General features: G+C 45.7%; 1 protein-coding gene and 1 long non-coding RNA gene across 3 annotated transcripts in view; one reads left to right on the top strand and one right to left on the bottom strand.

The window, feature by feature from the left end:
- Positions 1-1,996: 1,996 nt before the first annotated feature.
- LOC140496434 (uncharacterized) lies at positions 1,997-5,126 on the bottom strand. Its single transcript, XR_011964259.1, has 2 exons — positions 5,015-5,126; positions 1,997-2,192 (listed from the first exon to the last, which is right to left on the bottom strand). It is a non-coding gene; the product is annotated as an uncharacterized lncRNA (long non-coding RNA).
- Positions 4,599-14,178, top strand: part of tent2 (terminal nucleotidyltransferase 2) — an 87,495-nt gene continuing 77,915 nt past the window's right edge. For both annotated transcript variants that reach the window (XR_011964257.1, XM_072596137.1), the window contains exons 1-2: positions 4,599-4,705; positions 12,604-12,738. Coding sequence is in view for 1 of the 2 variants with exons in the window: in XM_072596137.1 (XP_072452238.1) it covers positions 12,641-12,738 (98 nt within the window). In the remaining variant the exon portion in view is untranslated. The remainder of the gene's footprint in view (positions 4,706-12,603; positions 12,739-14,178) is intronic.

Below are 14,178 nucleotides of genomic sequence, written 5' to 3'. Positions count from 1 at the left end.
GTCCCACCACGAATGAAATCATATGATTAAAATACCGAATTATAATTTGCTTTCCATTAATCAGATATTTTGGAGGAGTTTTCTTTTTGCTATAAATCACCTTATATCCATGCTCAATTGCTTCTTTCCGCTCGCTTTATCCCTGTTATAAATTACACAGACCAATATATTTTGTTCGCTTTTCCAAAATGATGGGACAAGAAAAATTAAAAGTGGATTAAAAAATGTTGAAAATCAATCTTAAAATAATGTAATGAGAAGCAGTGGCTAAGACAGAACTATTGTAGAAGAAAGGCAGGACCTGCAAAATCTTCAGTTAACATATAATTCAAGGTCATAGCTCTATAATGTGGGGCTGATATTACAACAATAAACTAATATAACATTTGTTTCCTATACTGTGCTCATCATGATTTATGCTTCCTGCGCTAGTAAGTTGGTATTAGGTGAGACTTCAAAAATTGAATGTCATTAGAAGACACGTGATGCAAATTGTAAGTTTCCTACTGCTCTAGTGGGATCAGGTTGTGCTTGAGTTGAAGGTGTTTTACATGGCTTATGATGCTGAGTTTCTTGATTCTATCTGATGAGTTTTGCTTGAGAAGGGTGTGCTTCTCTAAATATCCCATGAACGTGATCAGTACTACCATATTGTACAGATTTCCAAGTTAGCTGTCACAATGCCTTCATTATACACTATTCTATTATCAAGGAATATCAGAGATGGCTATTGAGGGACAAGGGTTTCACTACCAGGATGATGACAACTCACTGTAATTCCAGTATACTTGAACAACTGTGGTATAATGAGGATCATAAGACCACCATGATCACCGATTTCATAAAGAGACTCACAAACAACCTGGATAGATCAGAAATACATTTTAGTATAACCATGATGCTCATTCTGTTGTATGTTAGCTTCTGCAAGATGAGATGATATGGCTTCATATGTAGACTATATAATGGATTTCAAGATGTTTGAGACAGCCTAATATGGTATGCTTGATAGCAGATGATCAGAAATTGTCACTAACAAAGAGACATTAGGAGTGTAGTATTGGTTTCTGACTATTTCAGTGCAAGAAGAAAGCAGGTGCAGTGTCTCATCACACAGACAGCCGAGGAAAGTGAAGATGAAAACAATTGATAATTTTATTCCTGAAGTAGGGTCCTACTTTGAGAGAATATCCATTAAGATGAATGGCTCTATATAGGTGGAAGATGCAGAGGAACACCTGACATGGCAGTCTTTGAGAGTTCCAACTTCTCCCCCTCAGTGGTGATGGTGAGGGAGAAGGCAGGCCTGGAGGATAAAGGCTTCTCCTGTTATATGCTGGGTATGGGAATGGTCTCTGACGGCTGTATTGGACAGCACAGAAAATTATTTATGTTGGGAGCTTTCAACAAAATTTGTATAAGATATTGCTGTATTGTGCACAACTGGGCAAAGCAAACTTGACGCATTCTCACTACAGGAGAACCAAGGTTCTTTAAGTGTCTCCTGTTGTGTACATTTACACTTATTGTGCACGTTCTTCTCCTGCAAACAGAGAGAAGCATTGAGAGACTGGGTAAGGCTCACAGCTGCAAACTCAGATGTGGCCCTTGGAGCTATCAATCTCTGCATCTACCTTATTGGTGAGAAGAATGTGCTTTGGGGGCATTTGGACAGTTAAAGCTGCTGAATAAATGCTGCTTTTGTTTTGTCAAAAGGTTACCTAACTTGAAAGGCCACAGATCATCTGTTTCAATGAGATCTCTGACCTGTTAAGACCTAAGGCACCTTTTCCGTCCTTGGCCCTTTATTAGAAATCTATAACGTATCTAAACTTTCCTAGTTTTGATGACCAGACATAGACCTGATGGAGCATAACCTGCTGAATCCTCTGTAGCATTTTATGTTTACTGTGAGTCCCAGCACAAGACCCACTACCAATATTATTAAAGTAACCTAAATTTCAGAGCAACAATTAATTCACATACATAATGCATATAATGGATGATTATATTTTATTATATGCATGACTTTGCATGCAGTAGATAGTTGCACACACTCTAGCAGAGCTCAGATTATCTATTTGCCCATGGCCCTGTAGTCAGGTTCTCCAGTGCCGTCCATAGCTGCTGACCTTCCTTGTTATCTCCATCCAAGAGCGCTTCGTTAGATGGGATGGCCTCCTGTTGCCATTCTGAGAAAAAAGAACATCAATTTTATTCCTCGATGGCCTGGAGAAGAACATCCATTGAGGTATCACTAGACATAGATACTTGTTCTGTCTGTTGGGGATGACCAACACAAGTTGACCGATGCTCCTGACTTATAAAGACTTTTATAAATATGCACAAAAAGATATGACTCATGAACCTTTGACAATGGAAAATCCCAGCTGGATAACAAACATCCTGCCCATTCCAGAAGATTTTTTTGTTCTCCTGAATAAGCTGAGAACTGCAAGATCATACAGATTGGGCAATTTAAGCATGGCCAATCCACCTAACTTGCATATCTTCAGACTATGGGAGGAAAGCCACACAGACACGGGAGAATGTGCAAGAGCTGATTTTGAGCAATGAGATAGGATCCATTACTGACCTCATAGCAAAAGAAGCTTTCAGTAGCAACAACCATAACATGATTGCATTTCACATACAGTTTATGGGAGAGATTTGTTTAAAATTCACTCCCTCCACCAGCAACGTTCAGTAGCAGTAGTGATGCACTGCAGAAAGTCACCAAAAATCTTCAAATAACACCTTCCAAACCCATGACCACTTCCATTTAGAAGGACAAGGGCAGCAGATGCATGGGAAGAAAACCACCTTCAAGGTCCCTCCAAGCCACTCACCATCTTGACTTGGACATATACTGCCATTCCTTCACTCTCATGGGCCAAAATCCTGGAATTCCCTCCCGAATGGCATTGTGAGTCAATCCACAGCGGGTGACCATCAGTGGTTCAAAAAAGCAGCTCATCATCACCTTCTCAAGGGCAACTAGAGGCAGTCAGTAGATGCTGGCCAGCCAGTGATGCCCATATTAAACAAATTAATTTCAAGAAAGGCAAAAATTAAAATGCGCTAGTTAGCCAAAAATATGTATACACAGATATGAAAAGTTTCTTCAGATATGTAAAGAAGAAAGGAATTAACAAAGTGAGTAATGGTTCTATCAAAAAGAGTGGTGAAGTAATAATGGAGAATCAAAACATGGCAGATGAATTGAAGTTATTTTGCATCAGTCCACATTAGAAAGAATATAAGTGGCATCCCACATATAGCTGTAAGTCAGAAATTAAAAGGGAGGAACAAACTCAAGAGAATTACAGTTGCCAAGGAAGTAGTATTAAGTAAACTGTTGAAACTGCGAGTTGACAAGTCCCCAGGTCCTGATGGTTTTCATCCTGGAGTCTTAAAAGTAGACAGCGATAGTTGATGGGTTGGGTTTAATTTCCCAAAACTTATTAGATTCAGGGAAGATTGCTTTGGAAAAGTTAATGTAAATCTTTTATTCTATTAAAGAGTTATATAGCCGTGCTCTTTTATAAGTTCAAGATAATCAGGCAGAGACAACAAGATTTTGTCAAACAGAAACCATGTTTAACTGATTTATTGCAGTTCATTGAAAAAGTAACTTATGCTGCAGATAAAGAGAAACCAGTCGATGTATTACACTTAGATTTCCAGAACATGTTTGATAAGGTGCCACATTTTGCAGAAAATTAAAGCTCATGATGCAGGGAAAAGCATATTGGCATGGATAGAAGATTGGCTAGCTAACAAGAGAATTACAGCCGAATACACCCTTCTCCTGATCTAAAGATTTCAATAAAAATACTTCCTACTTTCCTGCTGAGTTGAAGGCCTCACAAACAAATGCTACCTGTGTCCCCAATGCCAAACTGTCCCTCATTTTGCTCCTCATGGGTGTTATTGAGGTGAAGACGAGGGGTTACAGACAATGCACAAATCTCCTCTCCTCTTCCTTTCAACCCCCATATTTGAATCAGAGAATCGTCAAAAGAATTCCCAGTGTGTATTCGGCCAATCAATTCCACACAATCCTTTGAAGAGCAACACATCCAGACCTATTCCCCTTACCCAATTCCTGTCACCCTGCATTTCCTATGGCTAATCCACCTGACCTGCACATTTTGGGATTGCGGGAGCAACCAGAGGAAATGCACTCAGACATGCAAGAGTGTGCAAACCCAAAACAGTCAGCCACTTCTGGAATTGAACCCTGATCCCTGGTGTTGGAAGGCAGCAGTGCTAACCACCGAATCACCGTATACAGGTAGAGTATTGGTACAGTATTCCATCAGGCGTTGGTCTTAACAGACATTTTAGAACTAATGGAATCTGAGTTGAAGCAAATCACCCACAAGCACGAAGAAAAAAAGTAACTAGTTACCAGGAAAAAGTATAAATGTTTTAAAAACATTTATATTCCAGATATTTAATCAAGAAGTATTCAAGAAATCAGCTAATTTTAATGATGTAATACAATGATTGATGAGGTAACGTGAGAAACAGAGCAATGATTTGAAATGCCCCAATTGCTCCTCATATCCCCCTCTCAGAAAGAGCCCGGAAACAAGGCCGTGTAACCTATGACTCGGAAGTTGTAGGTGACAGACTCTAGACGGACCTTCCGCAACAAAAAAATGAAAACGTTGGGAGTAACGGGGAGGACAGGAACTCGGTGAGTGTTTCACTAAAATGTGGGAGAGGATGATGAGGATGATGAGGAACGGGTTAAAGGAAAGAAACGGCGGTGGCAGACCGGGCTGTGGGAGGGGAGGGCAGAGCTGGCGCGCGGGCCTCAGGCCTCAGGCCTTGGGGGTGACTGAGCCGCGCTCACGCTCTCGCTCACCCCGCGCGCGCACCGGAGCCCGCTCTTCAATGTTGGAAGTTCATTTCAACATTTTTAAAAAATATTTTAAATCGGTAAATTAGGCAGCGGGTCGGCCTTGTGGGATTAGTGGCCTGGAGTGCAGAGGGTCAGACTCACCGGAGATGAAGAAGTCAGTGGGACTTCGATTCCCGGCCCTAGCTTTATGTCCGTTAACGGCCCTTTTAAAGCTTCGAGATGCTCGGTCCAGACAGTCACCTCGAGAGACCCCCCCCCCCCCGAGAGAGAGAGAGAGAGAGAGAGAGAGAGCGCCCACCCCCTCGAGTGACCTCCCCCCCACTTTCTCACCTCCCCCTCCTCCCCCCCTCCCCCCCCCCTCCCCCCCCCCTCCACCATCCCCCCCCTCCCCCCCCCCTCCACCATCCCCCCCCACCCCCCCCCCCCCACCATCCCCCCCCCCCCCCCCCTCCACCATCCCCCCCCCCCCCCCCCCCTCCACCATCCCCCCCCTCCCCCCCCCCTCCACCATCCCCCCCCCTCCCCCCCCCACCACCACCCCCCCCCCTCCCCACCCCCCCCCCCCCCCCCCCATCCCCCCCCTCCCCCCCCCTCCCCATCCCCCCCCTCCCCCATCCCCCCCCTCCCCCATCCCCCCCTCCCCCATCCTCCCCCATCCTCCCCCATCCTCCCCCCATCCCCCATCCCCCCCCTCCCCCCCCTCCACCATCCCACCCCTCCCCACCCCCCCCCCCCCCCCTCCCCATCCCCCCCCACCCCCCCCCACCCCATCCCCCCCCTCCCCCATCCCCCCCCCTCCCCCATCCCCCCCCTCCCCCATCCCCCCCCACCCCCATCCCCCCCCTCCCCCATCCCCCCCTCCCCCATCCACCCCCATCCTCCCCCATCCTCCCCCATCCCCCCCCTCCTCCTCCCCTCCTCCCCCCCCCTCCCCTCCACCCCCCCCCACCCCCCTCCCCCCCCCACCCCTCCTCCCCCCCCCTCCCCTCCTCCCTCCCCCTCCCCTCCCTCCCCTCCCCCCCCCTCCCCTCCCCCCCCCCACCCTCCCCTCCCTCCCCCCCCCCCCCACCCACCCCTCCCTCCCCCCCCCCCTCCCCCCCCCCCACCCTCCCCCCCCCCCTCCCCACCCTCCCCACCCTCCCCCCCTCCCCTCCCTCCCCCCCCCCCCTCCCCCCCTCCCCTCCCCCCCCTCCCCCCCCCCCACCCCCCCCCCCCCCCCTCCCCCCCCCCCCCCCCCCCCCCCCCACCCCCCCCTCCCCCCCTCCCCCCCCCCCCTCCCCCCCTCCCCACCCCCCCCTCCCCTCCCCTCCCCCCCTCCCCCCCTCCCCTCCCCCCCTCCCCTCCCCCCCTCCCCTCCCCTCCCCCCCCCCCCCCTCCCCTCCCCCCCCCCTCCCCCCCCTCCCCTCCCCTCCCCTCCCCCCCCTCCCCTCCCCTCCCCCCCCTCCCCTCCCCTCCCCCCCCTCCCCTCCCCTCCCCCCCCTCCCCTCCCCTCCCCCCCCTCCCCTCCCCTCCCCCCCCTCCCCTCCCCTCCCCCCCCTCCCCTTCCCTCCCCTCCCCCCCCTCCCCTCCCCCCCCTCCCCTCCCCCCCTCCCCTCCCCCCCCTCCCCTCCCCCCCCCCTCCCCTCCCCCCCCTCCCCTCCCCTCCCCCCCCTTTCTCCCCTCCCCTCCCCCCCCTTTCTCCCCTCCCCTCCCCCCCCTTTCTCCCCTCCCTCCCCCCCCTTTCTCCCCTCCCTCCCCCCCCTTTCTCCCCTCCCCCCCCTTTCTCCCCTCCCCCCCCTTTCTCCCCTCCCCCCCCTCCCCTCCCCCCCCTCCCCTCCCCTCCCCCCCCTCCCCTCCCCTCCCCCCCCTCCCCTCCCCTCCCCCCCCTCCCCTCCCCTCCCCCCCCTCCCCTCCCCTCCCCTCCCTCCCCTCCCCCCCCTTTCTCCCCTCCCCTCCCCCCCTCCCCTCCCCCCCCCTCCCCTCCCCCCCTCCCCTCCCCCCCCTTTCTCCCCTCCCCCCCCCCTTTCTCCCCTCCCCCCCCTTTCTCCCCTCCCCCCCTTTCTCCCCTCCCCCCCTTTCTCCCCTCCCCCCCCTTTCTCCCCTCCCCCCCCTTTCTCCCCTCCCCCCCCTTTCTCCCCCTCCCCCCCCTTTCTCCCCTCCCCCCCCTTTCTCCCCTCCCCCCCCTTTTCTCCCCTCCCCCCCCTTTTCTCCCCTCCCCCCCCCTTTTCTCCCCTCCCCCCCCTTTTCTCCCCTCCCCCCCTCCCCCCCTTTCTCCCCTCCCCCCTCCCCCCCTTTCTCACCCCCCCTTTCTCACCCCCCCTTTCTCACCCCCCCTTTCTCACCCCCCCTTTCTCACCCCCCCCCTTTCTCACCCCCCCCCTTTCTCACCCCCCCCCTTTCTCACCCCCCCCTTTCTCACCTCCCTCCTCCTCCCCCCCTTTCTCACCTCCCCCCCTTTCTCACCTCCCCCCCTCCCCCCCCTTTCTCACCTCCCCCCCTCCCCCCCCCCTTTCTCACCTCCCCCCCATTCTCAGCTTGAGCAACGCACCTCCCCCATAGTTCAAGTATACGTCCTTCCTGACATCCAAACCCCAGCTTGAGGTTCGCCCTTCTCCCAGCATAGCATGCCCATAAAATCATTGGGAATATTTTTCAATTACTGCACTGTAAGTCAGTAAGCAGAGCGCAGAGACAATTTCTGAATGGATCTTAAGGCATTATCTTAATGTTTGTGCAAATGCTGTCCCACTTATTTTAAGTATAATTCAATGACAATAAAGTGGAAATTATTTTGTCCTAAGGTTTTTCCAAATTAAATAAAACTTCTAACGGTGAACATATGTTGAGTACCTTTGATTTTAATTGGAAATGGCTAAGTTTTTTTGAGCACGTGGGGAATGTGAAATGATTTTCTTGGAAATGGGATAAAAGTTAAACTTATTGTCGCGGGCTACTGGTATTATTAGCGTTTCTCTGTTGTCTTCTGGTACAGGTGCAATGTTTCATCCACGTCTTGTTGCTTCCAACTGAAATACCTAACCATTTACTGTAGCACAATGAATAGTTGAGATTCGTTTGGCTATGAACTCTGACTTTCAGCCACACCACACATTTTTTTGGCAAAATTTCATCTCTGTGTCATTCACCTTTAATACAGGACAAATGCAGTGCCAAAGATTTGTGTGTTTGATCCTAGACCATAGTAATCAAGGGTTGCTTACTGGAAATCAACATCCATGAGCATGCGCACTGTTAAATCTACCTCTTTCTCAGTACAAAATCTGGCGATCTGTGTTTTCTTTTGCTTATAATTTGTTGCCAGCTAATAGCCAGATGAATTAATAGCCTAACCATTACCAGCTTGTATCTTAGTTTTCATGCAGATTCTAGAGACCAAGGCAGCAGGTAATATATGTTCCCAAAGGAGTGTTAATGTTTTATATCTCTTTCTTTGAGATGTTAAACTGTGACCAGGTTTTGGTAGAGAGCCCTGTTTAGTAATCAAAGAAGAATAAGGAATTGTCCAAATAGGGGCGTAGAATTCCTATAGTGCAGAAAGAGACCATTCAGCTCACTGATTCTTACCAACTCTGAGGAGCTTTCCACCCAGATCAACCTTCTCCATTCCTGTAATCCTGCATTTAGCATGGCTAATCCACCTAACCAGCATATGTTTGGACTGGAGGAGGAAACCAGAGCACCTGGCAAATACACGCAGAAATGGAATGTGCAGACTCCACGTAGTTACCCAAGGCTGGAATCGAACCTGGGTCCCTGGTGTCTAGTTAGCTTTAGGCAATACCAGAAAGAGTCGAAGCTGTCAATTAGTGCACTGAGTAATTAAATAAACACAAGCAAGCTCAGCATAACATGCAGGCTCCTTGGAGAGAAAAGAGGACTGAATGTTTTCTAAAGAGGTCACATCTTATTTGTTCCCTGTGGAAGGGAAGTTTTGAGGAAAGGTCGCTGGACTCAAAACATTAACTCTGATTTCTTTCCACAGACAGCAGTAGACTTGCCAACTTTAAGTGCATTTAAATGGTCATTGGATAAACATATGGATGAAAATGGAATAGTGTGTAGGATAGATGGTTCCACAGATTGGTTCCACAGGTCAGCGCAACATTGAGGGCCGAAGGGTCTATACTGTGCTGTGATGTTCTGTGTTCAAGATGCTGCCAGACCTGCCGAGCTTCTCCAGCGATTTTTTGTTTTTGTTTCAGATTTCCAGCATCTGCAGTTCTTTTCGTTTGTTCCTTTTAGATACTGCTTGATCTTTTAAGTGTTTCAAGCATTTACTGTTTTTGATTCTGCTCTCTTGTATATGAATGTTTTAGATTTTTGCTGAACTGAAGCATTCATTCAACTTATTGCTGATTGTCAAATGTTACTAGTATTCTGGTGTGGAAGTCGTGTGGTGGTTGTGCACTATTGTCCTTTACCAGTTGTCCTTAGCCAGTCTGATTGGCATATGATTCTGGTCCCAGCAAGCCAGTGAATTCTATCAAACTGCTATCAGCGCATCAAGACGTCAGCCTATCTGTGCCCATGGGCACCACCTTACTGTGGTTAGTTGAGCAATAAATGTCAGGTGTGACTCCGTGCACTTAGTTGCAGCTGCAGTGATGGCATTATTGTTTTTCAGATTAATGTCAAATTATAGTTTTAGTAATGAATGAGCAACCGGGGAATATTTATTCTATATCAGTCCCCAAATTATGACATGTTTGCCATTGGTGCTATTTTTACGATCAGCATTTCGCAAGGGATGTTGTGAAAAATAGATCTGCGGTGGCAATGTTTACTTTTCTTCATGGTGTATCAGAGTCACTAGCAAGGTTTAGTAAATCATAATCATGCAAAAAGCAGCCATTTGACCCATCGTTGCATGCCAGCTGTTTACAGCAGCGAGTCAGTTCCATTACTCAGAAAGTTTGCTTCCTTTTGAGTCTATCCAATTCCTTTTGAAATCATTTTTCCTACTTTAAGCACTCTTGTCCATGCATTCCAGGCAATTACTTCTCACTGCGTTAAAAGATTCTTTCACATATCCACTAAGTATTTCTTGTCCAAAGCTTTAAACTCCTGTCCAGTCAGTCTCTGGCATTAGCTAATGAGAATAGCTTTTCCTTGTCTGCTGTATCAAAATCTGTCATCATTTGATACATTGTAACAGACTGGGTTGAAAGAAGTTTTGATACAATGTGAAGAACCAAGCTTCTCCAACCTAATCTTGTAGAAAAATCCCTCATCCTTAGAAACGGATTTATACATCTCCAATACATCCTTTCAAGAACATTCTCTGAAAGTGTAATGATCAGAACTGTGGCCTAAGCATTATTTTATAAAGGTGTAGCATATCTTACAATGCTTTTAGATAATCCATTCCTTTTATTTACAAAGTCCAGGAACCCAGAGGATCAAGAGTCACTGGACTCAAAATGTTACTTGAGCTTTCTCTCCACAGATGCCGCTAGACCTGCTAAATTTCTCCAGAAATCCCCCCCCCCCCCCCCCCCGGATGCTTTGTCACTTTCAAAAGTGTATGCACGTGAACTGTGACATTACTGCCTCTACACACTCCATAGAACAATACCATTACAAGTCTATTCTGTTCATTAGGGGTCCAAATTTCTACGTTTATCCTATGGTTAGAAAAGAGAGCTATAGAGGTAATGGATGTGCCAGCAATGATTTTCCCAAATTCATTTGACTCAAATAATCCCATCAGATTGGAAATTGGCAAAGGTAATATCGCTTTTTAAGAGAGAGGGAAATGGGGAACTATATGTTGGTTAGCCTGATGTCAGTCATTGGGGAAATGCTCGCACCTATTATTAGAGAAGTCTGACTTGCATTTAGAAAAGTGTTGTATAACTTGAAGAAGTCAGTATAAAGAGAAGTCTTATTTGTCAGGTTCTTTAGAGATTTTTGAGGATGTAACTATTTGGGTAGACTAAGAGGAACCAGTATGTTTACTATTTTATTAGCAAATACAAATTCCTGGCACCAAACAATTTCTTCCTCATTTCATATGTTTAAGATGATTCGTTGATAATTATTAAGATGATTATCTTGATGTACCACTCCCTGTGGTATGAGCATAGTCCCGGTACTTTTCAGCTCGAACCAAATAGATTCTTGCCCGTGGCTGTAAAGAATGTCCTCTTTCCTGTATTGAAATTACTTCTGAAATAAATGCTTTCAGTCACATGCTTTTTCTTGAATCCCTATTTTTTTTCTAAGCACAAGCACTTGGTATCTGTGAATATTAAGCACCCAGTTCTTGCCATAGTTTACAAAATTTCTATTATTTTCTGTATAGTTGAGAAAGCTATTTATGCTTACTAATCCTATCCACCACACTTAGTGTGTTTACATGGATACATTTATTACTTTTGAATACATCATGGTCAACCACCTAATGAATACAGAGCAGTAAAGCGTCATCACATTGTTGTGGGGCATGGAGTCAGATTTAGACCAGATGGGGGTAAATACATCAGATTTCATTCTTGAAGGGCAGTTGTGAATCAATTCTGTTTTTAAGAGCAATTCCAAATGCATGGGATTTGTTCAGATATATTTAATTAATAACTTAATTCTCCATTGACTTGGAAGAATTTGAGCTCACATCTCCAAAACATTAGTCTAGTCCTCTGAATAACTGGGTAAAAATGATGACTGCAGATGCTGGAAACCAGAGTCTAGATTAGAGTGGTGTTTCAAAAGCACAGCAGTTCAGGCAGCATCCGAGGAGCAGGAAAATCGACGTTTCGGGCAAAAGTCCTTCTGAAGGGCCTGAAACGTCGATTTTTTATTATTTTTTTTGTTTTGTTTTCTCTGCTCCTCGGATGCTGCCTGAACTGCTGTGCTTTTCCAGCACCACTCTAATCTAGACTCTGAATAACTGGTCTAGCATCATAAATAACTTTGCTACCTTTCCTATAAGTTGCAATGTTTTGTTCCTCCTAAATCTCTACGTAAGTGGATAATATTGGCCATTCCATTCTCCACAGCATTTACTTTTCATGCTGCTTTCTCTTGATTTCTTATTTCATATCATCAGGAAGTTACAGATATTAATCTCAAGTCAAATTCCACAAATTGCAGAAGTGAAGCTACCTTGTTTGACACTTGACAGCACTGCAATTCAAGCTCAGGTGGCATGTAACTACTGCGTTTGACTAATTTAAGTTTTAGTCACATAAACTGATCTGTCACTGAGATCATTGCAATCTCCCATTCTTATGTACTACCTTTTGTCCCTGCTGTTGAAGTCTTTCATCAGCTTGAGGACTTGATTCTCAAATACTCTTGACCTCCCTGTCATCCAGGTCACTGAAGATTCTCTCAAGTTCCAACACACAATTCTAATCTCCGTCTCTCACAAAAGTTCTGTTTGTTCAGAGTTCCAAGCTTCAGCTCTATTTCACTTTTTAACTTGTATTTTTAATTAATTAGATAGTAAATTGCCCCTAGATTCTTACTTATTAAGTTTGGTTGTTATTGGTGAACTTTTATTTGTGCTTTGCTGAATTCATAATTAAGCATCTGCATTGGAATCTCTGTCCCATTTCACAAACCTTTAAAAGCTTCATCTTGTGTTTTTATTTTTCTCTCCATCTCTCTCCTGTTCTCAAATTCATTTATATTTGATTAACACTTTAGTTGTTTCAGCAAAGTTGTCTAAGACATAGATTTATGTGACTGGCATGTACAAATGTTTTCATTTTGTATATTTTTTCCAGGTGAAGGATTAAATGTTCACTTCAAGTGAAGGAGAGCATGTTCCCTAATTCTCCTAATGTGGGTCGTCCCCCCTTCTCTCCAGCTCTTATTTCACAGCAACAGATCATCAATGCTCTCAACTTCAGGAATGCAAGGTGAGTGCAGCAGGATTTGACTGATGGATCATCTTATGTTCTAATTGTTTTATTAGCTTTGTATTTTGTGACTTGAATCTCAAATATTTTAGTACAATGACGATGAATTATCTTGGAAATCAGATTTCATCGGTAACCAAAATGATCACAAAATGATGAATTTAATTACACAATTGTAGAATGCTTTGTTTCGCTATGTTCAGTCATTTGAGTAATAACTGATTTTCTGCTAGAATTATGACTCAGTCAGGCTGCATTTTTTCAGTGTGCATTCCTCAGTTGTGCAATTTAGAAATTTTAGCCTTTTTTTGTTTATTGTAGGCACTGTGTGGAATAGAAAATGACTGTATACAGCATTATCTAGTGACACCTACCTACCTGACTGAAATGATAACGTTGAATTGTCAGCTTTTGAAGTATTGCAGTCCCTGTCATGTACTCCTGTTAGGAATGCACTAATTTATCGGACGGTGGTGATGATTTTGTAATGCACTAACAAAGTGAAAGCAATTATGGTTAAAGCAGTTTGGTTCAGTGTTCCATTGTTCTTCATTTTAGTAACAACTTCAGCTCATACTGAGAGATTTCTGTTTACTGGTAGTTTACAAGATCTCACAGTGAGTGCTCATGTTTCAATGTTAAATTCTTTGTAACATAAATACTGGAGCATATTAAGAAAATTACATCAATTAAGTTTAGAGTGTACATTTTGGAAGCTGTTGTGAAAGTTATTGGCCCTGAAAAGGATAACTAGGATATAACATAATAGCTGCACTTATCAGTAATTTTTTAAATTGTGTGGCATGAGGGAATTGCTGGAAAGGTTGGCATTGGTTGTTCATCTCCAGATGCCCTTGAGCGAATTGGGTCTCTTGGCCATTTTAGAGAGCAATTAAGAGTCAAACACATTGCTGACGGTCTGGAGTTACATGTAGGCCAGACCAGGTAAGGAATGCAGATTTCTTTCTCGAAAGAAAATGTCTAACGGTGGAGCAAGATAATCTGTTAGCCTTACCTCGAAAGTTACATGATTGTTAACTAATGTTTGCCTGGTATTTCTTAGGAGATACTCATAACATCTATCTGTAAAATGTAGATAACCAGTCAGTATTCTTTTGAATGTATAATAATCTAGTTCTTAGGTATGCAAATAGTACTTTGGTAGTACACACCTGTGACCAGCGGAGAAGGTTGCCTGTCAGAGACTTGTGAACAGCAAGAAGGTTCCCTCTGTGTACAACAGGATCTTGATCAGATGGGTCAATGGACTGAGGAGTGGCAGATTGAGTTTAATTTAGATAAATGTGAGGTGCTGCATTTTGGAAAGGCAATCAAGGCAGGACTTATAAATTTAATGGTAAGATTCTGGCAAGTGTTGCTGAGCTAAGAGACCTTGGAATGCAAGTTCATAGTTCCTTGAAAGCAGAGTTACAGGTAGGT

This window comes from Chiloscyllium punctatum, chromosome 2, assembly GCF_047496795.1.
Source record: "Chiloscyllium punctatum isolate Juve2018m chromosome 2, sChiPun1.3, whole genome shotgun sequence".
Taxonomy (NCBI): Eukaryota; Metazoa; Chordata; class Chondrichthyes; order Orectolobiformes; family Hemiscylliidae; genus Chiloscyllium; species Chiloscyllium punctatum.
This window is presented reverse-complemented; position numbering and strand designations above follow the sequence as displayed.